The sequence below is a fragment of the Cetorhinus maximus genome, unplaced genomic scaffold (assembly GCF_964194155.1).
Source record: "Cetorhinus maximus unplaced genomic scaffold, sCetMax3.hap1.1 HAP1_SCAFFOLD_2351, whole genome shotgun sequence".
Lineage (NCBI taxonomy): Eukaryota > Metazoa > Chordata > Chondrichthyes > Lamniformes > Cetorhinidae > Cetorhinus > Cetorhinus maximus.
In genome coordinates, this window is record NW_027598290.1 from 2,501 (window position 1) to 26,853 (window position 24,353).

General features: G+C 52.5%; 1 protein-coding gene across 1 annotated transcript in view; it reads right to left on the bottom strand.

The window, feature by feature from the left end:
- The window catches only part of LOC144677248 (pleckstrin homology domain-containing family G member 4B-like), a gene marked incomplete at its 5' end in the record, with an annotated part of 44,586 nt that overhangs the window by 1,036 nt on the left and 19,197 nt on the right, over positions 1-24,353 (bottom strand). Inside the window, 4 exons of the mRNA XM_078537433.1 lie at positions 4,940-5,078; positions 11,610-11,758; positions 12,628-12,726; positions 15,343-15,459. Of these exons, the coding sequence (XP_078393559.1) occupies positions 4,940-5,078; positions 11,610-11,758; positions 12,628-12,726; positions 15,343-15,459 (504 nt within the window). The remainder of the gene's footprint in view (positions 1-4,939; positions 5,079-11,609; positions 11,759-12,627; positions 12,727-15,342; positions 15,460-24,353) is intronic.

The window sequence follows — 24,353 nt, forward strand, 5'->3', positions numbered from 1 at the left end:
TTCAGAAGATAAAACAGCGAGAGTTCAGGGGATAAAACAGCGAGAGTTCATGGGATAAAACAGCGAGAGTTCAGGAGATAAAACAGCGAGAGTTCAGGGGATAAAACAGCGAGAGTTCAGGAGATAAACAGCGAGGGTACAGGGGATAAAACAGCAAGTGTTCAGGAGATAAAACAGCGAGAGTTCAGGGATAAAACAGCGAGAGTACAAGAGATAAAACAGCGAGAGTTCAGGGGATAAAACAGCGAGACTTCAGTGGATAAAACAGCGAGAGTTCAGGAGATAAAACAGTGAGAGTTCAGGAGATAAAACAGCGAGAAAACAGGAGATAAAACAGTGAGAGTTCAGGAGATAAAACATTGAGAGTTCAGGAGATAAAACAGCGAGAGTTCAGGAGATAAAACAGTGAGTGTTCAGGGGATAAAACAGCGAGAGTTCAGGGGATAAAACAGCGAGAGTTCAGGAGATAAAACAGCGAGAGTTCGGGAGACAAAACAGCGAGAGTTCGGGGGATAAAACAGCGAGAGTTCATGGGATAAAACAGTGAGAGTTCGGGGGATAAAACAGCGAGAGTTCAGGGGATAAAATAGTGAGAGTTCAGGAGATAAAACAGCGAGAGTTCGGGGGATAAAACAGCGAGAGTTCAGGGGATAAAACAGCGAGAGTTCGGGGGATAAAACAGCGAGAGTTCATGGGATAAAACAGTGAGAGTTCGGGGGATAAAACAGCGAGAGTTCAGGGGATAAAATAGTGAGAGTTCAGGAGATAAAACAGCGAGAGTTCGGGGGATAAAACAGCGAGAGTTCAGGGGATAAAACAGCGAGAGTTCGGGGGATAAAACAGCGAGAGTTCAGGGGATAAAACAGCGAGAGTTCAGGAGATAAAACAGCGAGAGTTCAAGGGATAAAACAGTGAGAGTTCATGGGATAAAACATCGAGTGTTCAGAAGATAAAACAGCGAGAGTTCAGGGGATAAAACAGCGAGAGTTCATGGGATAAAACAGCGAGAGTTCAGGAGATAAAACAGCGAGAGTTCAGGGGATAAAACAGCGAGAGTTCAGGAGATAAACAGCGAGGGTACAGGGGATAAAACAGCAAGTGTTCAGGAGATAAAACAGCGAGAGTTCAGGGATAAAACAGCGAGAGTACAAGAGATAAAACAGCGAGAGTTCAGGGGATAAAACAGCGAGACTTCAGTGGATAAAACAGCGAGAGTTCAGGAGATAAAACAGTGAGAGTTCAGGAGATAAAACAGCGAGAAAACAGGAGATAAAACAGTGAGAGTTCAGGAGATAAAACATTGAGAGTTCAGGAGATAAAACAGCGAGAGTTCAGGAGATAAAACAGTGAGTGTTCAGGGGATAAAACAGCGAGAGTTCAGGGGATAAAACAGCGAGAGTTCAGGAGATAAAACAGCGAGAGTTCGGGAGACAAAACAGCGAGAGTTCGGGGGATAAAACAGCGAGAGTTCATGGGATAAAACAGTGAGAGTTCGGGGGATAAAACAGCGAGAGTTCAGGGGATAAAATAGTGAGAGTTCAGGAGATAAAACAGCGAGAGTTCGGGGGATAAAACAGCGAGAGTTCAGGGGATAAAACAGCGAGAGTTTAGGGGATAAAACAGCGAGCGATCAGGAGATAAAACAGCGAGAGTTCGGGGATAAAACAGCGAGAGTTCAGGGGATAAAACAGCGAGAGTTCAGGGGATAAAACAGCGAGAGTTCAGGGGATAAAACAGCGAGAGTTCAGGGGATAAAACAGCAAGAGTTCAGGAGATAAAACAGCGAGAGTTCAGGGGATAAAACAGCGAGAGTTCAGGGGATAAAACAGCAGGAGTTCAGGGGATAAAACAGCGAGAGTTTAGGAGATAAAACAGCGAGAGTTCAGTGGATAAAACAGCAAGAGTTCAGTGGATAAAACAGCGAGAGTTCAGTGGATAAAACAGCGAGAGTTCAGGGGATAAAACAGCGACCATATCTCTCATGGGCCTTCCCTTTAATTCTTTCCTCCCACCCTCTGCTAGCTTGGCTTTAAACCTGTCTACGCAAATAAGAGGAGGCCGTTCAGCCCCTCAAGCCTGCACCTCCCCTCCCCACCCCCCACTGCCACCCACCCAGTATAACCGGGTCACGGCTGACCCGTGTCTTGGTCCCATCTGCCTCCCTTAATAAGCCTGCCTAACGCAGACCTACCAATCTCGGCGTTGAAATTTTCAACTGACAACACCCCCACCCTCCCCCAACCCACCATCAGCAGTTTATTATTTTTTTTACAGGGAGAGAGCCCCCAAGTTTCATGGCGTTAGCACAGAAGGCCACCGTTCGGCCCATCGGATGTGTGCTGGCTCTCTGGGAGAGCTACCCTCTGTGCGGAGGAAGGCTTCCTCACCTTGTCGTGGAGCACCAAGATGAAATGTGTGCCCATCCCAATAGTTCTGATGAAAGGTCTATCACGCATATTATTGGAAAGTGTTTTTCTTTTAAAATAGAGGTTTAAGTCTGCGTGTGTGTCTTAATTGGATCAAAGCCAGCGAGTCTGGGTGCTTCGATGTGTACAAGTTTTGAGATGTAAGAGAGGTGGAGCACATTTGCATCTTTTTTTTGAATAGAGGGTTCAAGAAGTGGGGTGAAATCTGGCACCTAGTTAGCAGAGACCAAGCAATATGTTTACGTTACTCATAAAATTGGTGCTATGAAAGGGGTTTTATTGCTAGAAGAGGTGGAGTTCGAAGGGGCTGGTGATACAAGGGGAATTTACATTCAATGAGATGTGCTGGGTATAACCGATAGCAGTTTAGTGTGTGTGTGTGTGCAGGGCAGAGGCAACATAAGATCGAAGCAGCTGTAAACCTCCAACTGGCTCCACTGGAACCAAAGTGGAAAGAACCACATTTTGAATTTGTAAGGTGAAAAATGCTTTGCCTGGTGTCTGGTTAAGTCTGTGGGTTGCTGTCGCCTAAATGGAGATTAGTTTGGGAATTGGTTGAAAGTGATGATGGTAGTAATTTGCAGCCATGTGTATATCTATTTTAACCTGTATAAATTAATAAAATGTTTCATTTAGTTTAACGTAAAACCATGCGAGATGGTGATCTGATTCCTGAATTTAGAGCTGCATCTCCAACATAACACTTAAAATTATTGGTTATGACAGTTGTTTAAAGTTTCCCTCTGGGATTTTTTTTTAAAAAATAACTCAGCTTTACTGACCTCCGGGTCATAACAGATCACAGGCCTGAAACATTAGCTCTGTCTCTCTCTCCCCTTCTCTCTGCACAGATGGTGCCCGACTGGTGGGCGTCCCCAGCATTGGCTGGCTTGAATTTCGGGCTTCCAGCTGCTTTCGCTTTCCTGCTTCCATCGCCATAAACCCCAGCGGGGCCCGGTGGGGATACAAACAGGAAGCGCTGGAAAGGGTCAGTGAGTCTGGCAGCGTCGAGAGTTGACGTCTTGAGTCGAATATGACTCTCCCTCAGGACGCGACTGGAGGGGGAGACTTGAAGCAGAGAAAGCGACCGGTAAACACCTATCTCTGGCCGCGATGATTCCTTCGCCACTCTCCCTCTCTTTCTCTCTCTCTTTCTCTCTCTCTCTCTCTTCCTCTCTCCCTCTCTCTCTTCCCCTCTCTCCCTCTCCCTCTCCTCTTCTCTCTCTCTTTCTTCCTCTCTCTTCCTCTCTCCCTCTCTTTCTCTCTCTCTCTCTCTTCCTCTCTCCCTCTCTCTCTTCCACTCTCTCCCTCTCCTCTCTTTCTTTCTTCCTCTCTTCTTCTCTCTCTCTTTCTCTCCCTCTCTCTCTCTTCCTCTCTCTCTCTTCCTCTCTCTCTCTCTTTCTCTCTCTTTCTCTCTCTCTCTCTCCTCTCTCTCTCTCTTCCTCTGTCTCTCTTTCTTCCTCTGTCTCTCTCTTTCTCTCTCTCTTCCCCTCTCTCTCTCTCTTCCTTCCTCTCTCTCTCTCTTCCTTCCTCTCTCTCTCTCTTCCTCCCTCTCCCTCTCTCTTCCTTCCTCTCTCTCTCTCTTCCTTCCTCTCTCTCTCTCTTCCTCCCTCTCCCTCTCTCTTCCTCTCTCTCTTCCTCTCTCCCTCTCTCTTCCTTCCTCTCTCTCTCTCTTCCTCCCTCTCTCTCTCTTCCTCCCTCTCTCTCTCTTCCTCCCTCTCCCTCTCTCTTCCTCTCTCTCTTCCTCTCTCCCTCTCTCTTCCTTCCTCTCTCTTCCTTCCTCTCTCTCTTCCTTCCTCTCTCTCTTCCTTCCTCTCTCCCTTCCTCGCTCTCTCTCTCTTCCTCTCTTTTCCTCCCTCTCTCTCTTCCTCTCTTTTCCTCCCTCTCTCTTTTCCTCTCTCTCTCTTCCGCTCTCTCTCTCTTCCGCTCTCTCTCTCTTCCTCCCTCTCTCTTCCTCTCTCTCTTCCTCTGTCTCTCTCTTTCTCTCTCTCTCTTCCCCTCTCTCTTCCCCTCTCTTCCTCTCTCTCTTCCTCCCTCTATCTCCCTCTCCCTCTCTCCCTTCCTCTCTCACTTCCTTTCTCTCTTCCTCTCTCTCTCTCTCTTCCTCCCTCTCTCTCTCTTCCTCTCTTTTCCTCCCTCTCTCTCTTCCTCTCTTTTCCTCCCACTCTCTCTTCCTCTCTCTCTCTTCCGCTCTCTCTCTCTTCCTCCCTCTCTCTTCCTCTGTCTCTCTCTTTCTCTCTCTCTCTTCCCCTCTCTCTCTTCCTCTGTCTCTCTTTTTCTCTCTCTCTCTTCCCCTCTCTCTTCCCCTCTCTCTTCCCCTCTCTCTTCCTCTCTCTCTTCCTCCCTCTCTCTCCCTCTCCCTCTCTCTCTTCCTCTCTCTATTCCTCTCTCTCTCTCCCTCTCTTCCTCCCTCTCTCTCTTTCTCCCTCTCTTCCTCTCTCTCTCTCTTCCACTCTCTCTCCCCCCGCCATACCCCGTCAGAGACTCACTTATCAAGCCTGCCGCCAAGTTACCTCTTGAAACTGGTCCTCAAACCTCCAGAAGTGGGCCAGGTCCTCCAGGTCCTTCTGCCGCCGGTTGGACACCTGGACCAGGCGGTGGACCTCCTCGTCCACCTGGTCGTAGAGGGCGCAGGTCAGCTCCATGTCAGGCCTGTTGGCGATTCAGAAGGCCGCAGTCAGCGGAGGTGGTGTGTTTGGCTTTTACCGGGGAACTGAACAGCGGCTGGGCCCATCGCCTGCTCCCCCATCGGAGAGATTCCCACCCCTCTCCACCCCCACCCCCACCCCCCACCCCCACCGGCCCTCGATTTGACCACCCTATTCCCGGCCCATGGAGGGCGAAAGGTCAGATACTTGACCCGCTGACCTGCTCAGGCCCACTGGAGTCGTCAGGGTGCAGAAAGAGTCCCTTCGGCCCTTCGAGTCCATGCCTGCTCTCTGTCAAGCAATCCGGTCGGTCCCATTACCACAGAATCACCCAGAGCAGAAGAGGCCCTTCGGCCCATCGAGTCTGCACTGACACGTGAGAAACACCTGACCTACCTACCTGATCCCATTGACCAGCGCTCGGCCCCATAGCCTTGAATGTTAGGACGTGCCGAGTGCTCATCCAGGTACTTTTTAAAGGATGTGAGGCAACCCGGCTCCACCACCCTCCCAGGCAGCGCATTCCAGACCCTCACCACCCTCTGGGTAAAAAAGTTTTCCCTCACATCCCCCTCCCCTAAACCTCCTGCCCCTCACCTTGAACTTATGTCCCCCTCGTGACTGACCCTTCAACTAAGGGGAACAGCTGCTCCCTATCCACCCTGTCCATTCCCCTCATAATCTTGTCCACCTCGATCAGGTCGCCCCTCAGTCTTCTCTGCTCCAACGAAAACAACCCAAGTCTATCCAACCTCTCTTCATAACTTAAATGTTTCATCCCAGGCAACATCCTGGTGAATCTCCTCTGCACCCCCTCCAGTGCAATCACATCCTTCCTATAATGTGGCGACCAGAACTGCACACAGCACTCCAGCTGTGCCCTCACCAAGGTTCTGTACAACTCCAACATGACCTCCCTACTTTTGTAATCTAGGCCTCGATTGAGAAAGGCGAGTGCCCCATATGCCTTTTTCACCACCCCACTAACACACCCCCTCCGTTCTAACCCCTCGGCCCTGCCAGTTTATTACCCTCGAGGGCCCCGCTCCAACTCCCTTTCGGAACCACTGACCGTCTCCGCTTCCAGCGCCCTCCTCGGGCGGTGGGTATTGGGCCGTTGCCACGCACGGCGCAAGGAAATAGATCTTCCTCACAAAAACCCCGCCCCCGCCCCTTCTATCTCTTGCCCAAAACCTTCCACCTGCGACCCCCTTAGTCCTTCCTTCAAGCTCTTTCACGGGGGTGTGGGCGTCGCTGGTGAGACCAGTGTTTTACTGCCCAACCCTAATTGCCCCAAGAAGAGGAGGCGGCGGCGAGCTGCCTTCTCGAGCCGCTGTTCCAAAGGGGGCGCGGGAGCAGAGGGACCGGGGCGTATATGGGGCATAAGTCACTGAAGGTGGCGGGACAGGTGGGGAGAGCTGTTTCTAAAGCCTACAGCGTTCTAGGCTTCATTAACAATGGGCCATAGCGGACAAGAGCAGGGAGGTTGTGCTGCATTTATGTAAGACGCTGGTGAGGCCTCAGCTGGAGTATTGTGTACAGGTCTGGGCGCCGCGCTGTAGGGAGGGACGTGAACACGTTGGAGAGAGCGCAGAAGAGGTTTACGAGAACGGTCCCGGGGATGAGGCACTTCAGCGATGAGGAAAGATGGGAGAGGTTGGGGCTGTTTCCCTTGGAGGGGAGAAGGCTGAGAGGAGACATGATAGAAGTTTTCAAAATCATGAGGGGGTCGGATAGATAGGGAGATAGTGTACGTAAACGGATCGAGAGTCAACCGCGTCGCTTTGTGCTGGTGGGAGGGGTGGGTGGGCGGTGAGTCTGGAGTCACGTGTAGGCCAGACCGGGGTAAGGATGGCAGATTTCCCCCTTCCTCTAAAGGGGGACACGAGCGAACCAGATGGGGTTTTTTTTGTTTGCTTTACGATCGACAGTAGGTCACCATGACCGAGAGAAACTTTTCACTCCCGCTGCGTCTGGGCTGCTTCTTCTTTGCCTATCTTATCTAAAACCTTGTCACGATTCCTGCACTCTTCCAGCAAATCCCCCCTCAAGACTCCAAGGGGAGGGAAACCCGGCCTTTCCAACCTCATCCCGGGGAACCTTTCTGGTGAATCGCCTCCACACCCGCTTGAAGACCCTCCCCTGGACGGCAAAGCTAATTCGACATCATGGACTTGGGGAGGCAGCGGCGGTGTCGCGGTGATGCCCCTGGACGAGTAATCTAGTAGGGGGGTGGGGGCCGGGGCTAATGGCCTTGGAGGAGGTGGTCGCGGGTCCAAATCCCACCCAACGGCAGCCGGTGGAATTTTAAATTCAATTCATAAAATCTGCAATTATGAAGCCAGTTTCAGTCATGAGACCATGATCGTCGTAACAAAAAAAAACCCATCTGGTTCACTCTTTAGGGAAGGGGAAATCTGGCGTCCTTACCTCGGTCTGGCCTACACATGACTCCAGACCCCCCCACCACAGTGAGGTGGTTGACTCTTAACTGCCCCCTTGCTCTGAAATGGCGGAGTGAGCCCCAAGGGGCAATTAGGGATGGGACAATCAGGGATGTCGCCTTGCCAGCCAGCGACGCCCACCTCCGGCACAAGAATAAAAGGTAAATCGCAGGGACCATGAAGGTTCTGTGCCCTCGCACTCAGGGAGGGCTACTGATAAACGATGATGGTCTGATCAATTCAGCGACCAAACGGTTAAAAGAAAATTGAGACGTGGCTTAAGTAGGAGAAGAAAACTGCCACTGATGCCGAGAGAGTTCGATCTTCCAGCCCCCACAGGCTGACCTCTGCATTTCTCAGTCACACTGATTCCGTGGGACCGGGATTTTGTTGGCCAGCGGCGAAAGCTGCGGAGAGATGTCTGAGGGGGGGCACCAGGGGTGGGCGTGAGCTTCCCATGTCACAGGGCAGGGACATTCCTCAGCTTAAAGAGCAGCCCACGAACAGGGGAGGCGCTGATGGGAATAATGGGCAGCTCTGCGCGGGCCGGCCTGGCCTTCCTGAAGGAGCCAAGCCGTTGCAGAGAGAGAGAGAGAGAGAAAGAGCGAGAGAAAGAGGGAGAGAGAGAGAGAACGAGAGAGAGAGAGGGTGAGGGAGAGAGGGCGAGGGAGAGAGCAAGAGAGAGAAGGCAAGAGCGAGAGAGAGAGAGAGAGAGAGCGAGAGAGAGGGCGAGGGAGAGAGCGAGAGAGAGGAGGGAGAGAGCAAGAGAGAGAGGGCGAGAGGGTGAGAGCGAGAGGGAGAGAGGGCGAGGGAGAGAGAGCGAGGTAGAGAGAGAGAGAGCGAGGGAGAGAGAGAGAGAGAGCGATGGAGAGAGAGAGAGCGAGGGAGAGAGAGAGAGCGAGGGAGAGAGCGAGGGAAAGAGCAAGAGAGAGAGGGCGAGAGGGAGAGAGAGAGAGGGAGATAGGGAGAGAGAGAGAGGGAGGGAGAGAGCGAGGGAGAGAGCAAGAGAGAGAGGGCGAGAGGGAGAGAGCAAGAGAGAGAGGGAGAGAGGGACAGAGACCGAGAGAGAGAGAGAGAGTGAGGGAGAGAGGGAGAGAGAGAGGGAGAGAGAGAGAGAGGGAGGGAGAGAGCGAGAGAGAGGGAGGGCGAGGGAGAGAGGGTGAGGGAGAAAGGGTGAGGGAGAGAGGGCGAGGGAGAGAGGGCGAGGGAGAGAGGGCGAGGGAGAGAGGGCACGGGAGACAGAGCGCGGGAGACAGAGCGCGAGAGACAGAGAGCGAGAGACAGAGAGCGAGAGACAGAGAGCGAGAGACAGAGAGCGAGAGACAGAGAGCGAGAGACAGAGAGTGAGAGAGAGAGAGAGAGAGAGAGAGAGAGAGAGAGAGAGCAAGGGAGAGAGAGAGAGCGAGGGAGAGAGAGCGAGGGAGAGAGGGAGAGAGAGAGAGGGAGGGAGAGAGAGAGCGAGGCAGAGAGAGCGAGAGAGAGCGAGAGAGGGACAGAGAGCAAGAGACAGAGAGCGAGAGACAGAGAGCGAGAGACAGAGAGCGAGAGACAGAGAGAGAGAGAGCGAGGGAGAGAGAGAGAGCGAGGGAGAGAGAGCGGGGGAGAGAGGGAGAGAGAGAGAGAGGGAGGGAGAGAGAGAGAGCGAGAGGGTGGGAGAGAGAGAGCGAGGCAGAGAGAGCGAGAGAGAGCGAGAGAGGGACAGAGAGCAAGAGACAGAGAGCGAGAGACAGAGAGCAAGAGACAGAGAGCGAGAGACAGAGAGCAAGAGACAGAGAGCGAGAGACAGAGAGAGCAAATGAGAGAGGGAGAGAGAGCGAGAGATAGTGAAAGAGAGAGCGAGGGAGAGCGAGAAAGAGAGTGTGAGAGAGTGTGCAAGAGAGAGAGCGCGTGAGAGTGAGTGAGAGAGTGAGAGAGAGCGAAGCGAGAGAGAGTGCGAGAGCATGATAGAGAGCGAGAGAGAGAGAGCGAGAGACAGAGAGAGAGCGAGAGACAGAGAGAGAGCGAGAGACAGAGAGCGTGAGAGAGCGCGAGAGAGAGAGCATGAGAGAGAGAGTGCAAGAGAGCGTGAGAGAGAAAGAGCGAGAGAGAAAGAGCGAGAGCGCGAGAGGCAGAGAGAGAGTGAGAGAGAGAGCGAGGGAGAGAGGGAGAGAGAGAGAGAGAGAGATAGCAAGGGAGAGAGAGAGCAAGGTAGATAGGGGGAGAGAGAGAGAGGGAGATAGATTGAGCGAGGGAGGGAGAGAGAGCAAGGGGGGGAGAGAGCGAGGGAGAGAGGGAGGGAGAGAGAGCGAGGGAGAGAGGGAGAGAGAGAGACAGAGAGGGAGAGAGTGAGAGAGAGAGAGCGAGAACAAGGGAGAGAGCGAGGGAGAGAGCGAGGGAGGGCGAGGGAGGGAGGGTGAGAGAGGGAGGGCGAGAGAGGGCGAGCGAGAGAGGGTGGGCGAGAGAGGGAGGGCGAGAGAGGGAGGGCGAGGGAGGGAGGGTGAGGGGGCGAGGGAGGGCGAGGGAGGGAGGGCGAGGGAGAGGGGGTGAGGGAGAGGGGGCGAGGGAGAGGGGGCGAGGGAGGGAGGGCGAGGGAGAGGGGGCGAGGGAGGGAGGGCGAAGGAGGAAGGGCGAGGGAGGGAGTGCGAGGGAGAGAGGGAGAGCATGAGAGAGGGAGAGCGTGAGAGACAGAGCACGAGAGAGAAAGAGGGAGAGCGCGAGGGACAGTGCGAGAGAGAGTGTGAGAGGTGAGAGTGCGCTAGAGAGAGCGTGTGAGAGAGAGAGAGAGAGAGAGCGAGAGAGCGAGAGCGAGAGAGAGAGAGAGCGAGAGCGAGAGAGGGAGAGAGAGCGAGGGAGAGAGAGTGAGAGAGAGAGCAAAAGAGAGAGTGAGGGAGAGCGCGAGAGAGCGAGAACATGATAGAGAGCGAGGGAGAGAGAGCGGGAGAGAGAGTGAGGGAGAGAGTGTGAGAGAGAGAGCGAGAGCATGATAGAGAGCGAGGGAGAGAGAGCGAGAGAGAGAGTGAGGGAGAGTGCGAGAGAGAGAGAGCGAGAGAGCGAGAGAGAGAGACAGAGACCCCAAGAGAGAGAGCGAGAGAAAGAGCGGGAGAGAGAATAGAGAGAGAGGGATAGAGAGCAATAAAGAGATAGAGATATAGAGATTGAGAGATAGAGAGATAGAGAGATGGAGAGATGGAGATAGAGGTAAAGAGAGAGATAGAGGTACAGAGATCGAGAAATACAGAGAGAGATATAGAGATAGAGAGAGAGAGACAGAGAGAGAAACAGAGAAAGACATAGAGAGAGAGACAGAGAGAGAGATAGAGAGAGAGAGAGATGGAGATATAGAGATAGAGACATAGAGAGAGAGAGACAGAGAGAGAGATAGAGAGAGACAGAGAGAGACAGAGAGAGAGATAGAGAGAGAGAGAGATGGAGATATAGAGATAGAGACATAGAGAGAGAGAGACAGAGAGAGAGATAGAGAGAGACAGAGAGAGAAACAGAGAAAGACATAGAGAGAGAGACAGAGAGAGAGACAGAGAGAGAGATAGAGAGATACAGATATGGAGAGATATAGAGATAGAGAGAGAGGTGGTGATAGAGACAGAGAGGGGTGAGGGAATGTCTGCCATGTGCCACGGGGGGTATGTGGGGGTGGAATGCTCTCCATCCTGGGAAACACCAAGATCGGTCACTGCACATAAATAAGAGGGATAAAGCTTTGGCCTTTCAGGCTTGAGATGGAGGGGGGATGGACGGGGGGGGGGTCAAAGGGGGGTGGGGGGGGCGGGTGTGGAGGGTAGGTCGTGGGGGGCCGGGGTGGGGGAGTGAGGTGCGGCGTTGTTTGGTGGGGGGGGTGAAAAGCCAGCCCTGGCCCAGCGGGTTGAAGATGTGGCACCTCCGATGCGGAAGGAGGGTCAGAGACAGGCGCCTGGCTGCTGGGGGCCCTGGGCGAGGATCCAGCCCCCCGACAGGACAGGGAGAACTCAACCCCGCCAAATCCCCAAGCCCCCAACAGCCCCCACAACCACCGAACACCCCAAACCGAGCGCAGGGGGCGGGGGGTCCCGGGCGGGACGGTCAGTTACCGGCGCCAGCCCGAGCGCGCAGCTCACGTGCAGTCCTCCGAGCCGCCCATGGTGACGGTCTCCCTCCTCAGCTTCACCAAGATGGCGGCCCCCTCCTGCTGAAGGCCAATCAGCCTGGCGTCCCGCAGAACCCGGCACATCAACATCCGGTCCTCCTCAATCAGAGCGGAGACGTCCTGCCGAACAGACAGAGGGGAAGGGGTCAGGGCAGCCACGGAGTTCCACAGGGCGGCCTTCAACGTTGAGGCGCCACCTGATCGAACAGCGCACAGTAGATAGCGTCGGTAGACACCCCTCCGTTGGCCCACTTCATCAGCCTGGGGTGGGGTGATAGTGAGGGAGGAGCTGGTATCTGAGAGTGGGACAGGCTGTGTGTTAGTGAGGGAGGAGCTGGTATCTGAGAGTGGGACAGGCTGTGTGTTAGTGAGGGAGGAGCTGGTATCTGAGAGTGGGACAGGCTGTGTGTTAGTGAGGGAGGAGCTGGTATCTGAGAGTGGGACAGGCTGTGTGTTAGTGAGGGAGGAGCTGGTATCTGAGGGTGGGACAGGCTGTGTGTTAGTGAGGGAGGAGCTGGTATCTGAGGGTGGGACATGCTGTGTGTTAGTGATGGTGGAGCTGGTATCTGAGAGTGGGACAGGCTGTGAGTTAGTGAGGGAGGAGCTGGTATCTGAGGGTGGGACAGGCTGTGTGTTAGTGAGGGAGGAGCTGGTATCTGAGGGTGGGACATGCTGTGTGTTAGTGATGGTGGAGCTGGTATCTGAGAGTGGGACAGGCTGTGAGTTAGTGAGGGAGGAGCTGGTATCTGAGAGTGGGACAGGCTGTGTGTTAGTGAGGGAGGAGCTGGTGTCTGAGAGTGGGACAGGCTGTGTGTTAGTGAGGGAGGAGCTGGTATCTGAGAGTGGGACAGGCTGTGTGTTAGTGAGGGAGGAACTGGTATCTGAAAGTGGGACAGGCTGTGTGTTAGTGAGGGAGGAGCTGGTATCTGAGAGTGGGGAAAAGTTCACAATCTTGTACTCTGTGTCGCAGTCTGATTTCACCCTTTTACCTTGGCAGATTCAGGCAATTGTTTTGCCTCCAGTTGGTCGCTGGTGCTGCGCAGGAATTCGACACTCGCTCTGCAGGCATGCAGCAGGGATTCCAGGCGCTGTAAGACAGGAGAAATGCTGTCAGATCCTTCGCAGGTTGTGGTTTTATGCCTCGTGTCGCTTGGCGCCTGGTTGACCGGTAAATCAATCGGACGTTTCCAATCGCACGGACCGCAGGAAGCTAACTCCACTGCCCCATGTGTATGGGTGACTGAGACAGAGAGGGAGGGGCGAGAGTGGGAGACGGACACTCCGAGGGTTAAGTGACAAATTGAGGTGACGCGACCTTGCGCCCCTTTCCCTGGAGTTTTACACGGTCGCAGGGCGATCTGATAAATGTTTTCAGCTATCGGTCCAACCAACAGGGACAACGTGTTCGGGCTGGCCTGGCAAGACTGAGACACGGGGTCGGAGTCTAAGGGATTAGAGCCAGGATTTTCACACTCTCACCCCCAGAGAGTTGCAGATGTTGGGAACTCTCTCCTGCAAACTGCAATTGACGCTCGATCAGGCGTTAAACCTGAACCAGCGGCTCATCAGATCCGTCCGAACCAATTATATTGAGGGGTACGGGAAAAGTGGGGCCTGCGGAGTTAAGCCTCCCGTCAGTCATTGTTTCATTGAATGGGGGGAAAAGACTCGAGGGGCCGAATGGCCTCTTATTCCGGAGCTGCTTCTTACACTCCCTCCCCTCCCTCCCTCGTCCACTCCCTCCCTCGACCACTCCATCCCCTCCCGCCCTCTCACACTCCCTCCACTCCCTCCCCTCTCTCCCTTGTCTACTCCCTCCCTCGACCACTCCATCCCCTCCCTCCTGCCCTCTCACCCTCCCTCCCCTCCCACCCTCTCATACTGCCACCCACTTACACTCACTCCCATCCTGCCCTTGCTCACTCTCTCCCTTCCATCTTACACTCCCTCCCCTCCCTCTTACACTCCCTCCCCTCCCTCTTACACCCCCTCCCCTCCCCTGCCTCTTACGCTCCCTCCCCTCCCTCTTACACTCCCTCCCATCCTGGCCTCGTCAACTGCCTCCCTGCCCGCCCTCTCACATCACCTTCGCTCCCTCCCTCGTCCACCCTCTCCCCTCCCACCCGCGCCCACCCTCTCCCCTCCCACCCTCTTACACACACTCCCCTGCCGCCCCTCTCACACTCACTCCCCTCCCGCCCCACTCACTCCCTCCCCTTCCTCTTTGGTCCACTCTCTCCCCTTTTTCCCTCTTAAGCTCACTCCTCTCCCTCCCTCCCTCATCCATTCCCTCCCCTCCTGCCCACTCACACTCACAGAAGTGCCAGGCAATGACCATCTCCAACAAAGGAGAATCTAACCATCGCCCCTTGATGTTCAATGGGCATTACCATCACTCAATCCCTCACTATCAACATCCTGGGGGTTATCATTGACCAGAAACTGAACCGGACCAGCCATATAAACACAGGCTACAAGAGCAGGTCAGAGGCTGGGAATCCTGCGGAGAGTCACTCACCTCCTGACTCCCCCCAAAGCATGTCCACCATCTACAAGGCACAAGTCAGGAGTGCGATGGGATACTCCCCCCACTTGCCTGGATGAGGGCAGCTCCCACAACACTCGAGAAGCTCGACACCGTCCAGGACAAAGCAGCCCCCGCTCGATCGGTACCCCATCCACCAAACATTCACTCCCTCCACCACCGACGCACATGACAGCAGTGTGTGTACCATCTACAAGATGCACTGCAGCAACTCACCGAGGCTCCTTCGACAGCACCTTCCAAACCCACGACCGCTACCATCTAGAAGGACGAGGGCAGCAGACACATGGGGAACACCACCACCTGGAAGTTCCCCCTCCGAGCCACACTCACCATCCCGACTTGGGAATATATCGGCCGTTCCTTCACTGTCGCCGGGACAAAATCCTGGGAACTCCCTCCCTAACAGCACGGCGGGTGTACCTACCCCACAGGGACCTTGACCTTCTCAAGGGGGCAATTAGGGATGGGGCGATTAAATGATGGGCTAGTGCCACATCCCGTGAATAAATAAGAAAAAAGCGTACGGACACAATGGGTTGGGTTGCATCCAAGTGAGGGGTGACTCACCCTGTACGCTGACCCTAACCTCCGCACTGCACTGACCGAGGCTCAGTGAGTGCGACGTCGGCAGTGAGGTCGAACGGCAAGAGAGAGCGGTGACCCGGCCAGGATTGACAGGAACTACGACCCAATCACCTTCCTCCATGCCCACCCCGCCCACTGCTGGGAGCAACCAGCTCAGCACGCCCTGGAGGGGGATGGGACCTTCGTGGGAAGTGGGCAGGGACAGCACTTATTGCCCACCCCTAAGTGCCCTGGTTTAGAGTCAGCCACATCGCTGACTGGATCTGAATTCGCATGTAGGACCCCCGCCAAGATTTCTATTCCCGAAAGGGAAATTAGTGAGCCGGATGGCCTTTTATCACAATTCACAGTTATCATCAGGCTATTAATTGTGGTTATTTAATGAGCGCCATCCGGTGGGATTCAAACGATGGAATCCAGAGCACGACGCTTGATCTCTGGAGTATTATCCCAGTGAGATTAACACTACACCACCACCTCCCCTGGGCTCATCGACATCCGTGGACCGCGGCTGGCCAGCAGGAGGCGCTGCTCCCACCTCAGGCTCCGGGAGACCGCACGAGGTACTCACCAGCCGATAGCGAATCCACTTCTCGTTGCTGTAAGGGAAGCTTCCGGAGAAAGACTGCGTCAACTGGGCGGGTTCCACGTGTTTGTGCAGGCTCCGGAGAGACGTCAGGATATCCACCTGCGGGCAGGACCATAACACAGCATATAAGCAGAGCGCAGTTCCCTCTACACTGTCCCCATCAAACACACCCAGGACAGGTACAGCATGGGGTTAGATACAGAGTAAAGCTCCCTCTACACTGTCCCCATCAAACACTCCCAGGACAGGTACAGCACGGGGTTAGATACAGAGTAAAGCTCCCTCTACACTGTCCCCATAAAACACTCCCAGGACAGGTACAGCACGGGGTTAGATACAGAGTAAAGCTCCCTCTACACTGTCCCCATCAAACACTCCCAGGACAGCTACAGCACGGAGTTAGATACAGAGTAAAGCTCCCTCTACACTGTCCACATCAAACACTCCCAGGACAGGTACAGCACGGGGTTAGTTACAGAGTAAAGCTCCCTCTACACTGTCCCCATCAAACACACCCAGGACAGGTACAGCACGGGGTTAGATACAGAGTAAAGCTCCCTCTACACTGTCCCCATCAAACACTCCCAGGACAGGTACAGCACGGGGTTAGATACAGAGTAAAGCTCCCTCTACACTGTCCCCATCAAACACTCCCAGGACAGGTACAGCACGGGGTTAGATACAGAGTAAAGCTTCCTCTACACTGTCCCCATCAAACACTCCCAGGACAGGTACAGCACGGGGTTAGATACAGAGTAAAGCTCCCTCTACACCATCCCCGTCAAACACTCCCAGGACAGGTACAGCACGGGGTTAGATACAGAGCAAAGCTCCCTCTACAGTATCCCCATCAAGCACTCCCAGGACAGGTACAACATGGGGTTAGATACAGAGTAAAGCTCCCTCTACACTGTCCTCATCAAACACTCCCAGGACAGGGAAAGCACAGAGTTAGATACTGAGTGAAGTTCCCTCGATACTGTCCCCATCAAACACAGCCAGAAAATGAACAGCACGGGGTTCGATACAGGGTAAAGCTCCCTCTATACTGTCCCCATCAAACACTCCCAGGAGAGGTACAGCACGTGGTTATATGCAGATTAAACCTCACTCTACACTTTCCCCATCAAACACTCCCAGGGCAGGTACAGCACGGGGTTAGATCCAGAGCAAAGCTCCCTCTACACTGTCCTCAACAAACACTCTCACAGGTACAGCATGGGGTAGGATACAGAGTACAGCTCCCTCTACACTGTCCCCAAAAACCTCTCCCAGGACAGATACAGCAAGGGGTTAGATAGAGAGTAAAGCTCCCTCTACACCTTCCCCATCAAACACTCCCAGGGCAGGTACAGCACGGGGTTAGAAACAGAGTAAAGCTCCCTATACACTGATACCATCAAACACTCCCAGGACAGGTACAGCACGTGGTTAGATACAGAGTAAAGCTCCCTCTACACTGTCTCCATCAAACACTCCCAGGACAGGTATAGCACGGGGACAGATGCAGAGTAAAGCTCCCTCTAAACCGTCCACATGGAACGTTCCCAGGAGAGTTTACATCCACAGGGTTAGATGCCGAGTAAAGTTCCGTCTACACTGTCCTCATCAATCTCTCCCAAGACAGGTACAGCACGTGGTAAGATACAGAGTAAAGCTCCCTCTACACTGTCCCCAAAAACATCTCCCAGGACAGATACAGCAAGGGGTTAGATAAAGAGTAGATCTCCCTCTACACTGTCCCCATCAAACACTCCCAGCACAGGTACAGCACGGGGTTAGATATAGAGTAAAGCTGCCTCTACACTGCCCCCATCAAACACTCCCAGGACAGGTACAGCAAGGATTTAGATACAGAGTAAATCTCCTTCAACACTATCGTATCAAAGACTCCCAGGACAGGTATAGCACAGGGTTAGATGCCGAGTAAAGTTCCCTCTACACTGTCCTCATCAAACTCTCCCAAGACAGGTACAGCACGTGGTAAGATACAGAGTAAAGCTCCCTCGACACCGTCCCCATCAAAAACTCTCAGGACAGGTACAGCACGGGGTTAGATACAGAGTAAAGCTCCCTATACACCGTCCCTATCAAACACTCCCAGGACAGGTACAGCACGGGGACAGATGCAGAATAAAGCTCCCTCTAAACCGTCCACATCGAACACTCCCCGGAGAGTTTACATCCACAGTGTTAGGTGCCAATAAAGCTCCATCTACACTGTCCCCATCAAACAGTCCCAGGACAGGTTCAGCACAGGGTTAGTTACAGAGTAAATCTCCCTCTACACTGACCCCATCAAACACTCCCGGGACAGGTACAGCACGGGGTTAGATCCAGAGCAAAGCTCCCCCTACACTGTTCCCATAAAACACTCTCAGGACAGGTACAGCAAGGGGTTAGATACAGAGTAAATATCCTTCTACACTATCCTATCAAAGACTCCCAGGACAGGTAGAGCACGGGGTCAGATAAAGAGTAAAGCTCCCTCTACACCGTCTACAACAAACACTCCCAGGACAGGGACAGCACGTGGTTAGATAAAGAGTAAAGCTCCCTCTACACTGTCCCCATCAAACACTCCCAGGACAGGCATAGCACGGGGACAGATGCAGAGTAATGCTCCCTCTAAACCGTCCAAATCGAAAACTCCCAGGAGAGTTTACATCCAGAGTGTTAGGTGCCAAGTAAAGCTCCCTCTACACTGTCCCTATCAAACACTCCCAGGACAGGTACAGCACGGGGTTAGATCCAGAGCAAAGCTCCATCTACAGTATCCCCATCAAACACTCCCAGGACAGGTACAACATGGGGTTAGATGCAGAGTAAATCTTCCTCTACACTGCCCTCATCAAACTCTCCCAAGACAGGTACAGCACGGGTTTAGATACAGAGTAAAGCTCCATCTAAACTGACGCCATCAAACACTCCCAGGACAGGTAAAGCACAGGGTTAGATACTGAGTGAAGTTCCCTCGATACTGTCTCCATCAAACACTCCCAGGACAGGTACAGCACGGGATTAGATACAGGGTAAAGCTCCCTCTAAACTGTCCTCATCAATCTCTCCCAGAGCAGGTACATCATGCGGTTGAATCCAAAGAAAAGCTCCCTTAACACTGTCCCCATCAAACATTCCCAGGAGAGGTACAGCACGTGGTTACATGCAGATTAAACCTCCCTCTACACTTTCCCCATCAAATACTCCCAGGGCAGGTACAGCACGGGGTTAGATCCAGAGCAAAGCTCCCCCTACACTGTTCCCATAAAACACTCTCAGGACAGGTACAGCACTTGGCTAGATACAGAGTAAAGCTCCGTCTACACCGTCTCCAACAAACACTCCCAGGAGAGGGACAGCACGTGGTTAGATAAAGAGTAAAGCTCCCTCTACACTGTCCCCATCAAACACTCCCAGGACAGGTTTAGCATGGGGACAGATGCAGAATAAAGCTCCTTCTAAACCGTCCACATCGAACACTCCCAGGAGAGTTTACATCCACAGTGTTAGGTGCCAATAAAGCTCCCTCTACACTGTCCCCATCAAACACTCCCAGGACAGGTACAGCACGTGGTGAGTTACAGGGTAAATCTCCCTCTACACTGACCCCATCAAACACTCCCAGGACAGGTACAGCACGGGGTTAGATACAGAGTAAAGCTCCCTCTACAGTATCCCCATCAAACACTCCCAGGACGGGTACAGCACGGGGTTAGATCCAGAGCAAAGCTCCATCTACAGTATCCCCATCAAACACTCCCAGGACAGGTACAACATGAGTTTAGATACAGAGTAAATCTTCCTCTACACTGTCCTCATCAAAATCTCCCAAGACAGGTATAGCACGGGTTGAGATAAAGAGTAAAGCTCCATCTAAACTGACCCCATCAAACACTCCCAGGACAGGTAAAGCACAGGGTTAGATACTGAGTGAATTTCCCTCGATACTGTCCCCATCAAACACTGCCAGGAAATGTACAGCATGGGGTTCGATACAGGGTAAAGCTCCCTTTAAACTGTCCTCATTAATCTCTCCCAGAGCAGGTACATCATGCAGTTAGATCCAGGGAAAAGCTCCCTTAACACTGTCCCCATCAAACACTCCCAGGAGAGGTAAAGCACATGGTTATATGCAGATTAAAACTCCCTCTACACTTTCCCCATCAAACACTCCCAGGGCAGGTACAGCAAGGGTTTAGATCCAGAGCAAAGCTCCCTCTACACTGTTCCCACAAAACACTCTCAGGACAGGTACAGCACGGGGTTAGATACAGAGTACAGCTCCCTCTACACTGTCCCCAAAAACCTCTCCCAGGACAGATACAGCAAGGAGTTAGATACAGAGTAAAGCTCCCTCTACACTGTCTCCATCAAACACTCCCAGGACAGGTATAGCACGGGGACAGATGCAGAGTAAAGCTGCCTCTAAACCGTCCAAATGGAACGTTCCCAGGAGAGTTTACATCCACAGGGTTAAATGCCGAGTAAGGATCCCTCTACACTGTCCTCATCAAACTCTCCCAAGACAGGTACAGCACGTGGTAAGATACAGAGCAATGCTCCCTCGACACCGTCCCCATCAAAAACTCTCAGGACAGGTACAGCACGGGGTTAGATACAGAGTAAAGCTCCCTCTACACACTCCCCATCAAACACTCCCAGGACAGGTACAGCACGGGGTTACATACGGAGTAAAGCTCCCTCTACATTGTCCCCATCAAACACTCACAGGACAGGTATAGCACGGGGTTAGATACAGAGTGAATCTTCCTCTATACTGTCCCCATCAAAAACTCCCAATGTAGGAACAGCACGGGGTTAGATATGGAGTAAAGCTCCCTCTACACACTCCCCATCAAACACTCGCAGGAAAGGTACAGAACGGAGTTAGATACAGAGTAAAGCTCCATCTACACTGCTCCCATCAAACGCTCCCAGGACAGGTACAGCACCGGGTTAGATCCAGAGCAAGGCTCCCTGTACACTGTCCCCATCAAACACTCCCAGGACAGGCAGAGCATGGGGGTAGATGCAGAGTAAATCTCCCTCTACACTGTCCCCATCAAACACTCCCTGAACAGTTACAGCACGGGTTTAGATGCACAGTAAAGCACACTCTACGCTGACTACATCAAACATGCCCAGATCAGGGACAGCATGGGGTGAGATACTGTGTAAAGCTTCCTCTACACTGTCCACTACAAACATCCCCAGGAAAGGTACAGCACGGGGTTGGATAGAGAGTAAATCTCATTCTACACTGTCCCCATCAAACACTCCCAGGACAGGTTCAGCAAGGGGTTAGATACAGAGTGAATCTCCCTCTACACTGTCCCCATCAAAAACTCCCAAGTCAGGTACAGCACGGGGTTAGATGTGGAGTAAAGCTCCCTCTACAACAATCCCATCAAACACACCCAGGACAGGTAAAGCACAGGGTTAGATACAGCGTAAAGCTCCCTCTACAGTGTCCCCATGAAACAGCCCCAGGACAGGTACAGCACGTGGTTAGATACAGAGTAAAGCTCCTTCTACACCGTCCCCATCAAACACTCCCAGGACATGTACAGCACGGGGTTAGATACAGAGTAAAGCTCCCTCTACACTGTCCCCATCAAACACTCACAGGACAGGTACAGCACGGGGCTAGATACAGAGTAAAGCTCCCTCTACACTGTCCTCAAAAACCTTTCCCAGGACAGATACAGCAAGGGGTTAGATAAAGAGTAGATCTCCGTCTACACTGTCCCCATCAAACACTCCCAGGACAGGTACAGCACGGGGTTAGATATAGAGTAAAGCTGCCTCTACACTGCCCCCATCAAACACTCCCAGGACATGTACAGCAAGGGGTTAGACACAGAGTAAATCTCCTTCAACACTATCCTATCAAAGACTCCCAGGACAGGTACAGCACGGGGTCAGATACAGAGTAAAGCTCTCTCTACACCGTCTCCAACAAACACTCCCAGAACAGGGACAGCACGTGGTTAGATAAAGAGTAAAGCTGCCTCTACACTGTACCCATCAAACACTCCCAGGACAGGTATAGCACGGGGACAGGATAAAGCTCCCTCTAAACCATCCACATCAAACACTCCCAGGAGAGTTTACATCCACAGTGTTAGGTGCCAATAAAGCTCCCTCTACACTGTCCACATCAAACACTCCCAGGACAGGTACAACATGAGTTTAGATATAGAGTAAATCTTCCTCTACACTGTCCTCATCAAACTCTCCCAACACAGGTAGAGCACGGGTTTAGATACAGAGTAAAGCTCCATCTAAACTGACCCCATCAAACATCCCAGGACAGGTAAAGCACAGGGTGAGATACTGAGTGAATTTCCCTCGATACTGTCCCCATCAAACACTGCCAGGAAATGTACAGCATGGGGTTCGATACAGGGTAAAGCTCCCTCTAAACTATCCTCATTAATCTCTCCCAGAGCAGGTACATCATGCAGTTAGATCCAGGGAAAACCTCCCTTAACACTGTCCCCATCAAACACTCCCAGGACAGATACAGCAAGGGGTTAGAAACAGAGTAAAGCTCACTCTACACTGTCCACATCAAACACTCCCAGGACAGGTATAGCACGGGGACAGATGCAGAGTAAAGCTCCCTCTAAACCGTCCACATGGAACGTTCCCAGGAGAGTTTACATCCACAGGGTTAGATGCCGATTAAAGTTCCCTCTACTCTGTCCTCATCAAACTCTCCCAAGACAGGTACAGCACGTGGTAAGATACAGAGTAAAGCTCCCTCGACACCGTCCCCATCAAAAACTCTCAGGACAGGTACAGCACGGGGTTAGATACAGAGTAAAGCTCCCTCTACACACTCCCCATCAAACACTCCCGGGACAGGTACAGAACGGGGTTAGATACGGAGTAAAGCTCCCTCTACATTGTCCCCATCAAACACTCACAGGACAGGTATAGCACGGGGTTAGATACAGAGTGAATCTTCCTCTATACTGTCCCCATCAAAAACTCCCAAGATAGGAACAGCACGGGGTTAGATATGGAGTAAAGCTCCCTCTACACACTCCCCATCAAACACTCGCAGGAAAGGTACAGAACGGAGTTAGATACAGAGTAAAGCTCCATCTACACTGCTCCCATCAAACACTCCCAGGACAGGTACAGCACCGGGTTAGATCCAGAGCAAGGCTCCCTGTACACTGTCCCCATCAAACACTCCCAGGACAGGCAGAGCATGGGGGTAGATGCAGAGTAAATCTCCCTCTACACTGTCCCCATCAAACACTCCCTGAACAGTTACAGCACGGGTTTAGATGCACAGTAAAGCACACTCTACGCTGACTACATCAAACATGCCCAGATCAGGGACAGCATGGGGTGAGATACTGTGTAAAGCTTCCTCTACACTGTCCACTACAAACATCCCCAGGAAAGGTACAGCACGGGGTTGGATAGAGAGTAAATCTCATTCTACACTGTCCCCATCAAACACTCCCAGGACAGGTTCAGCAAGGGGTTAGATACAGAGTGAATCTCCCTCTACACTGTCCCCATCAAACACTCCCAGGACATGTACAGCACGGGGTTAGATACAGAGTAAAGCTCCCTCTACACTGTCCCCATCAAACACTCACAGGACAGGTACAGCACGGGGCTAGATACAGAGTAAAGCTCCCTCTACACTGTCCTCAAAAACCTTTCCCAGGACAGATACAGCAAGGGGTTAGATAAAGAGTAGATCTCCGTCTACACTGTCCCCATCAAACACTCCCAGGACAGGTACAGCACGGGGTTAGATATAGAGTAAAGCTGCCTCTACACTGCCCCCATCAAACACTCCCAGGACATGTACAGCAAGGGGTTAGACACAGAGTAAATCTCCTTCAACACTATCCTATCAAAGACTCCCAGGACAGGTACAGCACGGGGTCAGATACAGAGTAAAGCTCTCTCTACACCGTCTCCAACAAACACTCCCAGAACAGGGACAGCACGTGGTTAGATAAAGAGTAAAGCTGCCTCTACACTGTACCCATCAAACACTCCCAGGACAGGTATAGCACGGGGACAGGATAAAGCTCCCTCTAAACCATCCACATCAAACACTCCCAGGAGAGTTTACATCCACAGTGTTAGGTGCCAATAAAGCTCCCTCTACACTGTCCACATCAAACACTCCCAGGACAGGTACAACATGAGTTTAGATATAGAGTAAATCTTCCTCTACACTGTCCTCATCAAACTCTCCCAACACAGGTAGAGCACGGGTTTAGATACAGAGTAAAGCTCCATCTAAACTGACCCCATCAAACATCCCAGGACAGGTAAAGCACAGGGTTAGATACTGAGTGAATTTCCCTCGATACTGTCCCCATCAAACACTGCCAGGAAATGTACAGCATGGGGTTCGATACATGGTAAAGCTCCCTCTAAACTGTCCTCATTAATCTCTCCCAGAGCAGGTACATCATGCAGTTAGATCCAGGGAAAACCTCCCTTAACACTGTCCCCATCAAACACTCCCAGGACAGATACAGCAAGGGGTTAGAAACAGAGTAAAGCTCACTCTACACTGTCCACATCAAACACTCCCAGGACAGGTATAGCACGGGGACAGATGCAGAGTAAAGCTCCCTCTAAACCGTCCACATGGAACGTTCCCAGGAGAGTTTACATCCACAGGGTTAGATGCCGATTAAAGTTCCCTCTACTCTGTCCTCATCAAACTCTCCCAAGACAGGTACAGCACGTGGTAAGATACAGAGTAAAGCTCCCTCGACACCGTCCCCATCAAAAACTCTCAGGACAGGTACAGCACGGGGTTAGATACAGAGTAAAGCTCCGTCTACACTGTCCCCATCAAAAACTCCCAAGACAGGTACAGCAAGGGGTTAGATACAGAGTAAAGCTCCCTCTACACTGTCACCATCAAACACTCCCAGGACAGGTACAGCACGGGGTTAGATACAGAGTAAAGCTCTCACTACACCAACCCCATCAAACAC